Source organism: Coenobita brevimanus, chromosome 42, assembly GCF_032717465.1.
Source record: "Coenobita brevimanus isolate Jiangsu-jjx chromosome 42, ASM3271746v2, whole genome shotgun sequence".
NCBI lineage: Eukaryota > Metazoa > Arthropoda > Malacostraca > Decapoda > Coenobitidae > Coenobita > Coenobita brevimanus.
The window spans coordinates 1,120,406-1,137,973 of NC_136995.1; the positions used below are offsets into that span (position 1 = coordinate 1,120,406).

Here is a 17,568-nt window from a genome sequence, read left to right on the forward strand (position 1 = left end):
AGTCTCCATTATTATGTGTTACAGTTTGAGCAAAACTATAAACTATTAAAAACTTAAAATTATTAACACTGGTTTGAGTAATTTAGTTCCAGAGTACTTAGGTGTAATTTAGTTTCAAAGTAATTTCTATGGTGTACTTGGGTGTAATTTAGTTCCAAAGTCACTCCCATAGTGTACTTGGGTGTACATTAGTTCCAAAAACATTACTATAGTGTACTGAAATGCATTGTGCATCAATGAACAAAATATAGCTCACTGTATCATCAACACTGACAAGACTTACTCAACTTTACACCTAACTCACTAATTCGTACTGATGTTAACGTATTTACCTATAAACGCCTTAGAAATAAATCCATTCACATACGCTGGATTCACGAGATAATGACACCTGGCACTAAATAACCTGTTGGGAGATGCCTCAGATGCTGATGTTACCTAAGAGACAAGTGGGTCCACCTACTCCCACATGTTTTAGTATTTCTATGAACAATTTACCCCCTCACTACAATGACATCTTATGGGTTTTATTCTTGCTCTCTAAGGACAATATTATTTAGATTCAGAGACACTTCAAACAAGGGAGGCTGGATATCATTAGTTTATAAGGCTTTAACATACCTGCTGCTTGGTCACCTAATGGCAGCTCACCGAAGTTGCTCAATCTCTTGCAAATAATCTTAATTCACCCCTTCGGTACAAAGGGCCTCCCAAAAGCTAAATAAAACTGCATAAAGACAGCAATAATTCATCAATAAAACACATCACTGGCTTTAAGGGGCTAAGATAATATAACATGTAATAACCATCATATACACTTACTGCTGGTTGTTTATGTATAACTTCTCACCTTGGCCAATACTGAAACAATATATATCTGATGATCTCTACATGACCCAAAATTTTCATTCATTTATGGGGGAAAAAATGCTCCTGAGCTTTGACAGAAGTGATGTGACTCTGTCCCACTTCTTGCCTTGTTTAACACTGCCATCCCTTACGATGTAAACATAAAAGCAATGGATCTGCACAAGTCATTTTGCATGATGGAATCCAGGAAAGATCACCATTAACAAATTTCTGTTTAAACAATCTTATATCTAAATCCATATACAGTATCTCTGTGTCTGCTACATTAGACTATCACATAAAATAAATCAGGATATATCAGCTTCCAGAAAGTGTGTACAGCAGCTTACGACCTACTGCACCCAGCCTTCCATCACAACAATATCCTATCAACTTAAAATATCAATTCTTGACTACACACTGACACAAAAAGAAGTATAAAAACAGGCGATTATAATCTTGACATAAGTACCTATAAAAATAACTGTACGAACCTCCATAACTTACCGCAGTGTGAGAAAACACGAAAGGTTTTAAATACGCTTGACACTTGTACACCGACATGGCACAGTCATAAAAACAGACATATAAGCCACGAAGCTTGTGGTTAAAACTCCCTGCAATGGCGGGAGCAGAGGGTGGAGAGTCACCCTAGCAAATTACTGGTTGCTGACTGCACACAACAGTCTCAACAACCCAGCCTCTCTCCTTGTGGCTCCAGGAAATGCATTGGCACCAGCAGTTATGACTGAAGCCACCTTCACACTGAGGAAAGAAAATGATTAATCAGTAATTGCAGAATAACTACTACAGTTTAATAAACTGAAACCTGAAGGCTGAGAAGGAACTCAGTAATTGTATCATAAGGACAAAACTGTATAAGTAAAACACAAGGTTGTATTCTAAGTGACTTTAAACACCTCTTCCTTGGCAATATATTGTGAATATTGCACTTCAGCATCTTCCTTTATGTTACTGATGTGCACTATTTGACATTAAAATTATATAAAAACATCCAGAGGACTGTTAAGGAGTAATATGCAAAATAAAGTGCTAAGGAAGAGGTGCCATAAACCCTTATATACCACTTAGAATACAGTACAAAGTCTCCTCACTGGCACTCACCATTGTCAAAACAATTTGGGTCAAAGTAGTTGAGGAGCTCTGTCTCTGAGAGGTTGATGGCAGATGTGACTTCACTCTGCATGGAGACTTGAGTGGTAGTTGGTGCTGAGGTCATGAGGGGGTCTGTGCCTCCCTGTGCCCTTACCCCAGCTGCTTCACTTCTGGCACTGGGCAAGGTGGCTCTAGCCTCCATGACAGGGCTGGACTGTGAGAGCAGCGGGTCGGAGCGGGTGAGGGCTGAGGATGACACAGTGCAGGTGGGGACTGGCAGGCTCTCCTGGGTGGTGGTGGAGGGTGCTGGGGGCAGCATGGGACACAGGGGGGCCTGAGAGAGCAATGGGTCAGACACCTGCGCTGGTGAAGTGCTGCTCTGAGTGCTGCTACTGCCTGCCATGCCAACACCGTGGGTCCCCTCACTTGCCTGCTGAACATTCTGTTGCACAGACAAGCTGCCCTGGCTGCCTGTTTGCCCTCCCACAGTCTGCTGTCCTGTCTGCTGCTGCATTGTCAGGGTCTGCTGTGTAGTGTGATGTGGAACCAAAGTGGACTGAGGGCTGGTCTGCACTGCAGTAAGACTGCTATTCTGACTCTGCTGCAGCCCCAGGCTGGATGTGTCTGAGTGTGGTTGTGTGTGCAGCTGCTGTGGTGACTGTGTGATGGCATCTTGGGGGACAGGGGCAGGGGCAGGGGCAGCTGTGGATGTCAGGTTATGAAGCAGTGGCTGGTAAACAGTATGGAGAGTGGAGGTGAGTGGAGCTGGGGCCAGCTGGTGTGAGGGCAGGAGAGGTGTGGATATCACCTGGTGTGGTGCAGACAGTTCCTCCTGCCTGGTGGTTGGGGTGGCCAGTGTGTCCCGGGTGCTGGTGGTCAGCTTATGTGGCAACACTGTGGTAGATGCAACTGTGGAACACTGAGGCGCTCGCAGCAGCTGATAATCTCCAGGTATTGCCACTGAGCCGGTCTCCTCCCTGGGCTTCTTGAGAGGCGGCTCCTCGGCAACACACACCCTAACTGCACGAGTCAAGGCAGGGGAGGACACAACTGTAGTGGGGGCGACAGGAGCCACTGGGGCTACTCTGGCTATCTTAGGGCTGGCACACACTGTTGTGGGCAGTCCCGGCAGAACTGTCACTGGCAACAAACTTACAGGAGTGGCCATAGGCAGGGACAGGGTGCTGCCAGATGATGATGGAAGAATGGGCATCTGAGGCTGTGTCGAAACAGCCTGACCCATGAACTTCTGTGTTTTATCTTGGCACGGTATGAGTGCAGGCAAGATTCTCTCTGGGGTCTGAGCAGGATATGATGATGCATTAGAAGATTCATAGGATGGCTGCTGAACTTTGGCCTGTTGTGGCAAATTGTCCTTCATGTTCTGGATAAGACGCTCCACCAACTGCAGAACCAAAGTGTGAATGACTGAGCCAGAAGGGAACTTCTGAACCACTTTCAACATTTCCACCACTCCCTCCAGGGTCACCCCACCATTTGCACCATCTTCTTGTTTTAACTCCCCAAGGCTTCCCTCCACAGGGGCTGCTGGCTGGGGTACAGCTGGGGTGTGATCTTGGGCTGCAGCTTGGGCTTGGGCTTGGGCTTGGGCTTGAGCTTGGACTTGGGCCTGGGCTTGAGCTTGGGCTTGGGCTTGGACTTGGGCCTGGGCTTGGGCCTGGGCCTGGGCTTGGGCTTGAGCCTGGGCCTGGGCTTGGGCCTGGGCCTGGGCCTGGGCCTGGGCTTGGGCTTGGATTTGGGTGGGGCGAGGGCTGAGCGGTGCAACTCGAGATCCTTGGCCGGCCAGTTTTTTAGTGGCACTGAGCAACACCCGTGATGTTTTCACTGACGATGGTGCCACAGGACTGCATACTGCGGGATACAAGATGTTATAGTTTATTCACCTTAACTTGGCACAGACTTTTATCATTTTGCAACTGATTTCATATACCTCAATGGCAGAATGTGTCAAAGCTATGGCTCTACAGCCTTTCCATCAAATTTTTTTTGTAACCTGCATCATACTCTGATGTTAATCTACTCTTACAGCTCAGCACTAAAGATGGAGAGATGACAATTTTAGGCCAAGTTAAAGTTCAGGTTACTGTCACCATAAATCAATACAATATTTGGTAACTGGTCATCTTAAAAACCAATGTGATGCAAGAGGCTAATGTGAAAACTAATGAATTACTCCATTTGAAATTCTACAACACTTTTTTTTTTTTTTTTACGCCGTGACCCATTTGTCGATAAGAGCTCAGGCATTGCCCCTGAGTAGAAGACTTAGGTTTTGGAGCGTGTAGCACTTTATGACCAGATGCCTTACCTGATGTCTACCAATAACCCTTGGGTGGACTCAAACCTCTGGCCCTTCGGTCACAGCGCTCTAACCCACTGAGCCACGGCTGCTACAACCAGCTAGGTGGCAGGACAGCGCTACCTCTCCCCACATGGCAGCTCACCCGGGCACGGTGTAAACTCACGACTCTTCGGTCTCGAGTCAGATGCTCTACCACTGAGCTGCCATGTCTTCTGACACTGTATTCACTTTCCATTCTGTTAATAACTCATTTCAATTCTACTTCTTGGTGCAAATATTACCAAACTGCTGTACTATTCTCGTAATTTCTTTTCCCACCCAGATATGGGGTGACGTAGGATCCAGGAGAAAAAATATATAAATATATATATAAATACATAAATAAATAAAATAAAAATAAGAATAAAAATCTGTTCAACTGAATAAGCCACACAATTCACTCACCACCCAAGCCCCCCAGATCCTAAGCCTATGCCCTAGCACTGGCTCTGACTACAAAACAGATGGTAAGACAGGATGTTGTGGCCCCAGGCTCATCTGAAAATGTGGCCAAAGGACTGCAGGGTAAAGCTGCACTCCATCCATACTCTACCATCCCTGTTTCAGGGGAGAGGGTAGGAATTGAGGCACATTTTTGCTGTTGTTGTTGTTGCTGGCAGTGGTGTTTAACTCTGGTCTGTCTGATAAGCAGACTCATCAACCACAGGTAAGCAACTGTTTCAGTGTAACTGTCCTACAGGCACAATACAGTCTGTACATTCCAATGGGTCTTGCTCCTCCTTGTGGCAGACAGCATCTCATCTAGGTCAGACCAGGATCTTTGCCGTGGTGAGGTGCATGGAAATATAATGAGGTTTGGCTCCCGGGTGGGTGGATGCAGTAGCTGTTCTGTTCCACCCAGGGTAAGCTAAAATACCAGGTGTCTGCTCCTCATCAGAATGGAATGTTTGTATAATCAGCCAGCACCTGGCTATATCAGTGCCACTGTAGAAGTGTACCTGTGGTGGGTATGATGGCAGTGCATTTCAAGTGTGGGCTATGCTTCCAATTACAAAGGAAGAATACCTGTGGAGAAGTAAGATGGTGAAGAACACAGTGAAGAAGTGCATACCTTGCGTGGTGCTGAGTTGGGGTTGTGAGGGGGAAGCAGTTGGCTGAAAGTCTGGAAGAGGAGATGGTAACATCCCAGTCTCCGTGTAGTGTCGGTTCAGCTGCAAGGCATCTGAAACAGATACCATCATCATCATCATCATAACCATTATCCTGACCTCACCCAAAGATGAAGTAATACACAGTCTAGAATGCAAGAAACAAGAAAAACATGACAGAGGGGGTAGTAATCAGTACCATATCAATGAAACAGACCACATATTCATTTACTTACCATTCAAGCCCAAGGAATCCTCACTCCATTTCAGAGTAAGGTGTGATCATCCACACAGAAACATCATAATAACTATCAGAGTCAATCCAATGACTATCAAGTTGCAAAATGGGTGCCAAACCCTCAACACACCCTCTTCCATACAAAATTCATCCAATCAACTTCATCCTCTCTCTGACCCCTAACTCCAGCAATCTCCATTCCCCACCTTCTTTTTTTTTTTTTTTTTTTTTTTCCCCCCCGACTCTCGGCACAGGCTTCACAGCCTGCTCCCAAGGCCCAGTAGTCCTCCTACATACCATAAACCTCTACATGTCACCACTTAGGCACTAAGAGCCACTGTACATTTTGAATACATGCTAGGGCTGTCTTATACAGGAAAGGTGTATTGGTATTAGCGGGGGTATTTTTATGACACGTCGGTGGGTGTACTGGTAGATCAGTAAAGTTTGATTTAATGAAAATCAAATCCTTAAACTGTTCCCTGCACCAGCAGGGATTTCAACCTGGGTCCGGTAGGACTGCAGGCCACCTCTCAACTGACTGAGCCACCGGCTCACCCAGTACCACAGTCTACCCGCCTTAACCCGTTGAGAGCAATAGGCTTCCTTTGGGACTTACCAGAGTCGAAAGCGACAGGCCTCAAATGAACGCGATTTTCAAAGGCGTACCAAAACTGCCCCACGAGGAGTAGGTGATTGAAATTTGTATGGAAAATAGGGGCAGGTGGCAACTCTCAATACCAGCCATGCACTGCCCCATATATGCTCAGAATACGAGCACACGTGGACACCATGGAGCGCACACTAATTATCCTCCCGTGACACCGTCAACCCCGCACCAGGCGTCAGGGGATCTACACACACACACACACACACACACGCGCACGCACACACACACACACACACACGCACACGCGCACACACACACACACACACACACACACACACGAGAGAGAGAGAGTTGATGATACAGTAATCACGTGATCTTTGCCAATGCCTTGGTAAATATAGGCTGTTTTTCCTGGACAATGACCTACCTCAATCACCATAACTTTCAAGGTTCTTATCCTTGGTAAACCAAAGTATCTTGGTAAATTACTGAGACATCTACTGGCATGTCAGGGTGTGATACTGTACTGCAAAGTGAAGATGATCCTTTGTACCTTGATAAAGTGGTGTCACAACTCCTCTAACAGTAAATGTGCTAATGTTTAAGGAGTGCTAGTGAAATCCTGTGGAAAAACTGACACTTATGAGCAATAAAGGATCTGATTATTATTATTTTTATTATTATTATTATTATTACATTATTCTTATTACTATATTGCTTCTGTATCTTTTGATAAAGAAAATAATATACTTACAAGGGGATACTCCTTTAGGCAGAGGCTTGTCTTCCCAATTGTCAATCATTTGAGGCAGTTCTGTTTAAGAGAGGGGTTCTATTAGTGAGGACTCAGACCACACAGTGTTGCATACCCAGCCACAGGCCACCAATACACCTCCCTTGTCCACCTACACCACTCAACAACAACAGCTTTACTATTACTCTACAAAATTACAGTACATTCTTGGGCTACTTCACCAATAACAGGGCAATTAGTCTCCTTATTTATTTATATACCTTAATTAGATGCTGATATGTATACCAATATCTACTCCTGCATAATGTAAATCAAGGATGATTTAAAACTTCTTACAACTGCTGGACAATGATCAACATGAATTTACTGCTTCAGTACGTAATTACAGTTCAATTATGTGGAATTACTTCAGGAATTACTTTAAGAGGATTGTAGCTATTTAAAGTGAAGTAAACTAATATTTATTTTGCAGATGTTACACAAGACTGGGGTACTCAAAAAATAAATAAATAAATAAATAAATAAATAAATATAGCAAGATAAGATATGACTGGGAGGCGATGGTGTCACTGTGCTTGGACATGTCTCACGTTTGAATTTATATTAATCCTGTTCCCCTTCCAGCCGGTCCTGAAAAACAGCACAGAATAAAATGAGCATTCCAGTGTTTCTTTTTCTTTTTTTCTTTCTTTCTTTTTTTTTTTTTTTTTTTTCCTGCATCTCCCCTGGATATGGAAAAGTAACACTCACAGACCAACCAAGCTTCAAACATCACACAAAACAGCAAGACTGACACACTGGGGCTGCCACACCTCTCACACACACCACAGTCAACAGCACACGTGAGACAGTGAACAAGGCAGTGAACAAACTGAATAAGGCAGTGAACAAACGCCCACGGTGCTGTTGTTCTGTCTCGCCGATGTGACCTGTTCCAGAGAACAAGAGAACATCATGAGTTGCAGTTTCCTTCCTGTATGTGACAAGTTCATTCATTCCTCTAACATGCTTGCTTGGATGGGCATGCCATTCACAAAAGGCAAGAAGTGAAATGTAAACATAATTCATTATATTAAAAGACAAACATAACCAAAATATGAAAGCCAATGCAGTACTATTATATGATATATGACAAAACAGCCCTGGGATAATGATTCTCCATTGCCAACTGATAATGGTTATAATCATCATTTAGTTGAACAATTTTCATTGTGATAATCTATGGTCTTATCTAATGCTGGGGACAAAAATGGGGATGAAAGTAATGTTGGTGGGGATGAAATAATGAATCCTGATGAGATTTGTTTTCACGCTCACTGACAGCCAGAGAAGTAAAATAGACAGCACACACACGCACACACAAATATACCCACACGCACACACAGTATACAGACAAAAAAACTAACAAGGTATAGAGGAAACACACACAGCAAGAACCCAAACAATGGCAATATCGAGGACAGCCTTGGAATCTAGTCTTAACCACTTCACTACAGGAGGTCATATAAGCTGAAACAAATCATCCATTGGTTACAGGAATAAAATACGACATGGCATCATACCGAAAGAGTTCATGAGAGGTTGTTCAGAACCCAAGACTGTTCCTACTCCAAGATGAGGTGTTCCAGGACTCAAATCACTTAATGCCAGTATGATAAAATATAGTTTTATCCCCTCTTTTTCTCCAACCATTTTCCTTTCCTCTTAGAAATGAATATATTCACCTCTACCAAAGCTCAATGAAAGAATGAATTGGAACAGAATCAGTTATGACCCCAGGCTCATCTGATGGTGAACCCAACTTGCGTTCGTCCTGCAGGCCACTATTCTCCTTTCAAAGGATAAGGAGTGAGGTGAAGAACACTTGTGCAGAAACACAACTCCACAGCCCAGTAATTTCAGTGCCACCGTAAGGAGGCATCCCTTTCCAGCATCACAAAAAAATATTACAATTACAGTATACAGGAGACTGTGCAATGTATATCATTATGAGCTTTGATAAACATTGACCCAGTTTTTCTCTCCCTTAAGTGATTTTCTCTTCCTCAGGTGTGCTTTTTCTCCCCCTCAAGTGTGTATTCTCTCCTCAGAGTATGTTCTTCCCTCCCATGTGTGGTTTTCTCACCTTTTGTGTTTTTTCTCTCTCAAGTGGGTTTTTCTTGGGTGCTTTTCCCCTTCAAGTGCATTTCTCTCTCCCTCAAGAGTGTTTTTTCCTCCCTCATTTTTTTTCTCTCGTGTGTTTTTCTCCCTCAAGTGTGTTTTCCTCTCCCTCAAGTGTGTTTTTTCTCTCCCTGAAGTGTGTTTTTTCTCTCCCTCAAATGTGTTTTTTCTCTCCCTCAAGTGTGTTTTTCTCCCTCAAGCGTCGGAACACTCAGTAAATTGTTTCCTGGAATGCCTCATGTAGGGTTGCCAATTTAGCCATTTTAAGGCCAGATCTGGGATACTTATTAGTGCTTCTTTGGGATCTTTATAGACCTTAGGCAATACTCTTGCAGCTTTGGCTTATTTCCTGGCAATTTTCTAGTGATTTTTGTGGTTCACAAAGTCACAGTACCTTCTGCAAGCAAGTCCATCAACCTTTGCAATTTTTTTTTTTTTTTAACAATCAACTGTTATGCAATAATTTGCTTATACAGTGAGCCCCTACGATTCGCATCCAACTGGTACCATGAGGCTGGCACGAAACCTGAATTTCACGAACTGAAAAGTGTTAATTCAGTGCTAAAAAAATTTACTGGTTCTAAAGCCCCTCCCAAAGTCATTCTTTTTCTCACTCTTTTGAAATACAGTTCTCATAAAACAGGATACCAGAATAACTGACAATCATATGCATATGATAAAAAGTTTAAGAAACATTAAATAAATCACCGGCCTGAAAAATCTTCATCCTATTCCTCTACTGAATACTGTACTTTTTCTTCTTCACACTGACTCGATACCCACGACGTTCTTTTCTCTTCTTGCCTTCATCCTTTGAACTTCCCAGTATATCACTGTCACCACTATTATCTGATCCTCCAATGAGTGAAGAGGAAGACATAATACAGTACAGGTAGACCATACCAGAACAACAGCTGAACAAAGGGAAAGGCAAAAAAGGTGACTGCAGCTGTGATCACTACCTGCGCACCACACAAACAGTCTCACAGCTGGCAGGAACTGTGAAAACAACATGGCAGACAACAGCTGACGATTGCCTTGCCCACCGGCGCCCAATATATTAACGCGAAAGGTGAATTCTTGATCGTGAGAATCAAGCTCTTGGAAATTTTGGGTTTTCCTGCAAAAGGTAAATTCACAAGCCCAAATCGCGCTTAACATAAGGGCTCACTGTACGTTCTTATTCATTTCAGCACTCCCTTTATTACATGATCACTATTTTCGCTTTTATGATTTCTACGATCTCCTATGGATCACCATGTTTTTTTATTCATGTCACTACTGTATCTGCACATATATAACTGCTACGATCCCTACATGTACTGTACGATCGGTTGGCATCCAACGTGTATTCCATGAACATAACCCAATCGTACAGTAGGGTCCAGTATATGGCCTTCATTAACTGGCTGAAGTTAGATAGCCTTCATTAACCCCTTTGGTATGAGATGCATTAACTCAAGTTATATAAAACAGCGTGGAGATGGTAAGACAAAAACAGAAAATGATGCTATCGTAGTGAGGGAGTTAAGAGTGAAGAAGGTGGAGAAAAACAAGGCCATCACCAGAGAAAATGCGTGCTGTCTGCTGCGATCCATACAGCTTCTCCAATAGACTGAAATGTATGTGGCAAGGGAAAGAGTATGCAACAGCCACAAGTATAAAGAGATATATACAGGTTGGTCCATATATTATACAGCTCGGTTCTTGTGTGTTGCGGGGACGGCTCGGCATTATCATTCTCCACCCTGCATCGTTTTTCTACTTCCCATAATCCTTTTTGTTCTTTTTCGCGTCTGCTTCTTTAAGTCCAATTACTGCATGGATGATCAGTAACTTCATGCCTGCTCCTCACACCAGCAGACTCAGCTGTCCCCAAAACACACAAGACAGGAGGGTGCAATTTATGGACCACCCTGTATATATAAACAAAGCACTGGACAGGCAATAAAGGCAGCCACTCTAAAAAGGATAAAAGGAATGGTAGACTGGGCAGGCATACTGTAGCTGAGATGCAACTGTATGGAGACTGCTATGTCTGGATATGAGGGGAGAGATGGAGAGACGAAGAGTGGGTGGAAGGGAGGAGAAAAGGGAAAGGGTATGTAAGAAAAAGGAGAGAGGAGAGAGAATGGCAAAGGGAGAGGGCAGAAGGGGGAACAGTAAAAACAGAGAAGATGGCAAATGAAAGGGAAGGGGAGAAGATGGAAGGGAAGGGAAGATAGGGAAAGAGGAATAGGGGATGAGGCAAGAGAAGGAAAAGAAATGGAAAAGAGAGGGGAAGAGAAGGGAAACAGAAGAAAAATGAATGAGGAGAGGAAGGAAGAGGGAAAGTGAGGGGGAAGAGAAAAGGGACAGGAGGAGGGGAGAAGTGTGTGTGAAAGGAACTGGTAAAAAGATGTGGACATGGAATAGCAAAAGTGAGAGGAGGGAGGGGGAAAAAAAAAAAATGAGGGACAGAGAAGGAAAGGGAAAACCTGAACAGATAGGGAGAAAAGGGTAAGGAGGGAGGAATGAAAAAATGAAGAATGGAGGGAGAGGGAGAGTGAAAAAGAAGAGCAGATGAAATGGGAAGAATGGGGAGAGGGAGAAGATATATTATGAATGCACAGGGATGAAGAGAGTGGGATGGGAAGAAGAGAAATGGCAGGAACAAGGGTCAAATAAAGCCACTGGGCGTATAATAACATAAATACCAGGACAGGAGGGATGGGGAGTGGCCACTGGAGAGTAAACCGAAAGTGAAAACAAAGATCTCAGTGCTACAGATGGATGTCTTCTTGCGGCTAAGGCCTGGTTATACAAGTATCCCTTAGCCCTTTCCCTATCCCCTGAAAGGAAAATGATGAAATGCAGGAGAAGGGCAACTTCAGTCTGCAGTCCACTGGGCTAGCTTCCAGATGAGCCTGGGGCCACAGCACAACAACAAACAAAGAAACAAAGCTCCCACTAACAACAAAAGAAAGAACCAGGAGAGGGAGTAAATGACTGCAAGAGAGAGAAAGAGAAAGGGGGGAGGGGGACTAATTTGAGAGAAAGACAAAGAGATGGGGGACTGAAGGGCATGGAGAAGGAAAGTAGGCTGTCAGTGCAGTGGTGGCAGCTCAACAATAAATATGGTGACTGTGGTGGTGGTGGTGGTGGTGGTGGTGGTCGTGGTGGTGGTGGTAACAAAGACAGTGTGATTGTTACAATGATGATGGTTGGGCAAACACTAACAGGGGATCAATAATACTTCTTATGCATTAAAACTTACAAATTACATCACATTACACTTAATATGTATGATAATGATACTCTTACTGATCTGCGCTAATTGTTTGAACTCTGAGCTACCTTTAGTCAGTATTAAGTAGTTCCAGTATCATTATATCACACTTATATTAAGTATGAAACAAACAATTAATGTGTTTTTTGAACATTAAATATAGGCTGTCCCTCTGCCATAATAAGTGGGTGATAGAAAGGGTGGATGATACAATATGAATGGGTGAATTATGTTTTCTGAAGCATTTAATAAAAAAAAAAAAAAAAAAAAAAAAATTACTGTGAACACAAGAAAAGTGCTACAAATAAATTCAAGTTTGAGTGTGATATATTGCACTGTTTATTAATGAATGAGGATTAACTGGAAATTAACTGCATGAGAAATGAGGCACTAATATGAAAACATGTGTAAAGGAGAGAAAACATAATCTCAAATGCAGTGGAATGGAAGGATGTTAACAGGAGGGCTGTTATGTAGGGAACGATAAGGTTGGGAGTGAAGTTTTGTGAGTAGATCAGTGAAATGTGACTGCTTCAGTTTATGAGTGAAGGAGTGAGTTGTCAGTACAATACCTATATGATATGACAAAACAAATGGCTAGACTAACAAGTGAATGAGTGGGGTGTGAAGGGTGAGGGAGGGTGTGAGGTGAGTGAGGTAGTGAGAGCGGCAAGCTAGCGACACCACCTGCTGGGAAGGTCCCCCCGGCACTTACGCGACCACTGCCGGCGACGCTGCCACCATAAGCCGCCTGCCGCGCCACGCCAATCTCAAGAGTTTGAGCAGGCGACACCTATGTGACTAACAGAGAGGTACCGCATTTTGGGGGGATTTTTGTTTATATGATGATAGTGGGGGGGAGGGGAGGCACTGAATGAAGGACTCTGTATGCAGGGAACCAGTGCAGTAGGGCAATCCAGGGCTGCCTCTAACTGCTTACTAAATATCTAAGAGTTAGTTACTTGAGTACCACTATTAAGGATGCAATGCTGAATAAAAATAAACGATAAAAAAATTCCTTACAATGAGTACGAGGTATTGTGTAAGCATCACAGCACCTCGCACAGACCTAGATGGCTACTGAAGGCTGAGGCAGGGGTGGTTCCATTGCACTAGCTCCCCCCATTCAGAGTCCAACATACATGCTTCCCCGGGGGCTCCCTCAACGCCGCACATACCATGGTGAAAGTAGCGGGCGCAGAGTGGGCGGAGGGTGTGGGGTGCGGGCAGACCGGACCCACGCCGCCGCCCTCCCGCCCGCTAGCAGGGCAAGCACCCTTCTGAGTGTAGTTGAGGAAGCCCATGGTGATCATAGACAAAAGGCAACACATGCTTCATCACTGAAGGGGAACACTGACACTAGTACAGTGTAAAGTTACAATGCAAATCAAAGCCTTTTACTTCAAACAGATATGAACCTTCTCTCTTGAGAGACTAGGCAATGACTGAATGTTGGAGGAGTGAGACAAGGGAGGTAAGACAAGTGCATGTGTTGGCCCCATCTGGTGAGGGTGCAGCCTCACTTGGTCTGCATCCACACCAGGCGCAGAGAGAGAGGGGGTTGTTAGTGACCCCCCTCCCCACCTCCCACCTTCCCAACCCTCCTCAGCCACCTGCCCACACTCAGCCAAGTGGTGCAGCTCTCTCACCTTTGGGGGGGAAGGGCAGACTATGCAACTTTGTCCCCAGTTTCTCTGAGTGATTTGTCGATAACATTTTCGGGTGGAGTATATGACCACACTTCCACACATGAGATCAAGACAAGGAATACAAACAGAAGCAACACTGTAACACTAACACAGTGACAAATTGCAGACAGCGGAGATGAACCGTTGACCAAACTGGCGGCAAAGTTGTCATAGGTAAGTTGGCACAATGATGCACTATGAACTAGCAGTCTGCCCTTACATAGAGGGTGTAGGTGGGCTATGGCAACCAAGTGAGCACAGACTGGTAGCCATAACACCACAAACACCTGCTGCCTCAATTCTTTTTTCTTTTTTTTTTCTTTTTCATTTTCTTTTTTTTTTTTTACATATACATGTACAAATATATGGGATACTTTTGCCTGGCTTTTGCTTTATAGATGTGCTTCCCATAAAAACAAAAGGTCCAATTTCCCATCGAGTGGGTGTGCCATATGGGCAGTCTCGTGCCCAGTTTTGGTTGATGCTACAATGGCAAGGCTGAGGAAGGTGGGACGGGGGGAGAATAATACATGTGCTGGTGATTAATGAAGCCGGCCTACCTGCCTGATGCTTATAAAAATGCAACAACAATGTGAACACAAGATTTGGCTTACAACAGGGGCTACTCAAGCGCTCATCACAGCAGAGCCCAGGTACAGGGTCACTCTACATTGGATCAAGCAGATAATCATGGGAAGAGAAGGTGTTTCATTCTGACAAGTTACTTTCTTGAATAATGTTTTTTTTATTGACTGCATGACAAGTTAACTCCAAGTAATGAATTGACTCTTTCAAAGTATTTGCTCTTCAGTAAGGTGAATAAAGGTTGTGTACAAAATTTATGACAAGCTACCATGGGATTGGGAAATAGGGACAGCACTGAAGGCAGACTGAAAAGGGAAAGATGAGAGATGGAGGAGAATAAGAGACTGACGGACAGGCAGACAGAGAAGATGAGACAAACGTTGAAAAGTGGGGAGAAGGGGAGGACAGATGAAGAGCTTGCTTTGTTGTGTTTGCAAATAAATTCAAATAACTCAAGTGACTCAAGTAGCATCCAGCGTGAGGACAGTAACAAACAAATTAACAAAACCGGATCCTCTCCCTTCCCTTGAATGGGCCAGCACGGATGATGTCAAGCAAGGGGGGAGTAAGGGTGTGGGGGAGGCGAGGGCTCTGGACAAGCACCCTCTCTACTCACCCCTCTTGGCGATCGGGGGTGTGGGCCGGTAGGTGAGGCTGTGAGGCTCAGAGGTGCGACCCCCAGAGCACACCATCACATCCACCGCCACCTCCTCTGTGATGCTCTGGTTGCAGTACTTTGGCACCTTCACCACCAGGTGGATCTGGTGACACACACAAGTACCAATTAACACCTTCATCAACAGTGTCCCTATGCTAAATGGAACTTTATTAACACCTTCATCAACAGTGTCCCTATGCTAAATGGAACTTTATTAACACCTTCATCAACAGTGTCCCTATGCTAAATGGAACTTTATTAACACCTTCATCAACAGTGTCCCTATGCTAAATGGAACTTTATTAGCACCTTCATAAACAAAGGTCTTCCCTGTGCTAAATGCAACAGTCTGCTACACAAGTATTAACAACTCCATTACCAAAAGCTTTCCCTGTGCTAAATGAAACAGTCAGTCACAAAAGTACAGACCTTTTCATAAACAGAAGTGTTCCTATACTAAATAAAACTGTCTGCCACACTAAAAATGAACACCTCATAAACAGAGAACTCCCTATCCTAAATGGAAGAGTCCGCAACACAAGCAGCCATTAGCACTTCTGAAATACAGGTTGTCCTTATGCTAAATCAGATCAAAAACAGCAAAAACGAAATTTAAAAATGCTCTGTTGATAAGTAGGTTAATCAAGACCTGATTTCTGAAATACACTGTATCCATTTTTTCTTTTCTTTTTTTCTTTTTAATGGAAGGATGAAGGAACCAAAGGCCAGGAGCCCACACACTGTTCCTTCCAAGAAAAAAATATTAGAGAGTGCCAATTTTAACCTTCAGTACATCTACAGTATTGTAAATGATTCTTGGTACACATTTAAATATCAATAATTTTATCACTCTCATCTTAAATGTCGGGACCAATTGCCTAGCCCCGGGCTCCTACGCTCCTCATGGGGCAATGTAGGATTGGATGATGGATGGATGGATTTACAAATTATACCTCATTTTACCCTTTTACATATTACTACACTATAAGTAATCATTAACAATCATATACATTAGTTACAGTCAAATAGTTACATAGAATATAATTCCTTAAAGGTATCAAAACAATGAAATTTGACTTACAAGCTGCTGAGTGCTCTGTAAAAGGTAGTTTACTTGAAAGACATTGATTAAAAGTTAAATTATAATTCTAGTATGCTATCGTTATAACTGAGGTCTGGAGTAATGCAATGCAAAATATAGCTGTTCAGATGCAAACTAAAAAAATCCATTATCTCCACATGGCCCAACACCTCAGAGTATTTCTCCTCATGCTTTCTAGTACATCCACACAAACACCTAAGAAATTTGCTTAAAAAAGACTTAGAATGAGGTCATACTTGTGGCCTTAGGGATATGAGACTGAATAACAAGACTGCTGGAGACTAAGCAACATGGAGAGCCACCATTAAGTGACCAAGGCTGGCTGACATTAGGTAATCAAGGCCAACATACACAAGCATGCTGGAGCCTTTATAAATGAAATTAAATGAAAGTCACTGCTCATTACAGGAAAATGGTACAGTTAACTCACAGGCTGCAAGGTGTCTTTGTCAGGCAGAACCTTCTCCTCCCAGATGGGCTGAGTCTTGGTGTCAATGCGATGCTGAAACACCACCATTGCATCCTTCAGGAAGTTCTTGCCCAAGATGAACAGCTCCTCACCACCCTCAACACTGCAGTGGCTCAATGACTTGCGGCATATTTCAGGTACGCCGGGCGGTTGTGCTGTACGAACCAAGAGGCAAATGGTGGTCATACCTATTACAGTGCATTTACTCTAACCTGACAGACTCCAAACCTTTGCAATTCCACCAATAGCCACGTATGGTCAGACTGGAGGATTCATTTATGAACTGCACTCACTGCATGCGATGGGCTGTGAGACCACCTGGAGTGTCTCAATGGCACCCGAGGCGAGAGTGACAAAGGTGCGGAACACGAGGCGACACTTGGTGCTCTTCTTGCGACCCCTTGACACCGCCGCCTTGAACCGGTGCTCCACATCCACATTGCGCTCCTTCAGAATGCCCACGCAGTCACAGCTGTCAACAGCATCACATCATCACTACCACCACCATCACCACCACCATTATTATCCTGATCTACTATCACCATTGCCATCATTATCATAAAGATCATCATCATCATCATTATGACCACCACCACCATC

At 43.8% G+C, this 17,568-nt stretch overlaps 1 protein-coding gene across 1 annotated transcript in view; it reads right to left on the reverse strand.

Annotated features, from left to right (window-relative positions):
* Window positions 1-755: 755 nt before the first annotated feature.
* The window catches only part of LOC145397624 (uncharacterized), a 30,951-nt gene continuing 14,138 nt past the window's right edge, over window positions 756-17,568 (reverse strand). The window contains exons 6-12 of the mRNA XM_080270664.1: window positions 17,262-17,440; window positions 16,930-17,123; window positions 15,356-15,500; window positions 7,039-7,098; window positions 5,400-5,510; window positions 1,975-3,837; window positions 756-1,614 (exon numbers count right to left, since the gene is read on the reverse strand). Coding sequence (XP_080126790.1) covers window positions 1,610-1,614; window positions 1,975-3,837; window positions 5,400-5,510; window positions 7,039-7,098; window positions 15,356-15,500; window positions 16,930-17,123; window positions 17,262-17,440 — 2,557 coding nt within the window. The 3' untranslated portion in view covers window positions 756-1,609. The remainder of the gene's footprint in view (window positions 1,615-1,974; window positions 3,838-5,399; window positions 5,511-7,038; window positions 7,099-15,355; window positions 15,501-16,929; window positions 17,124-17,261; window positions 17,441-17,568) is intronic.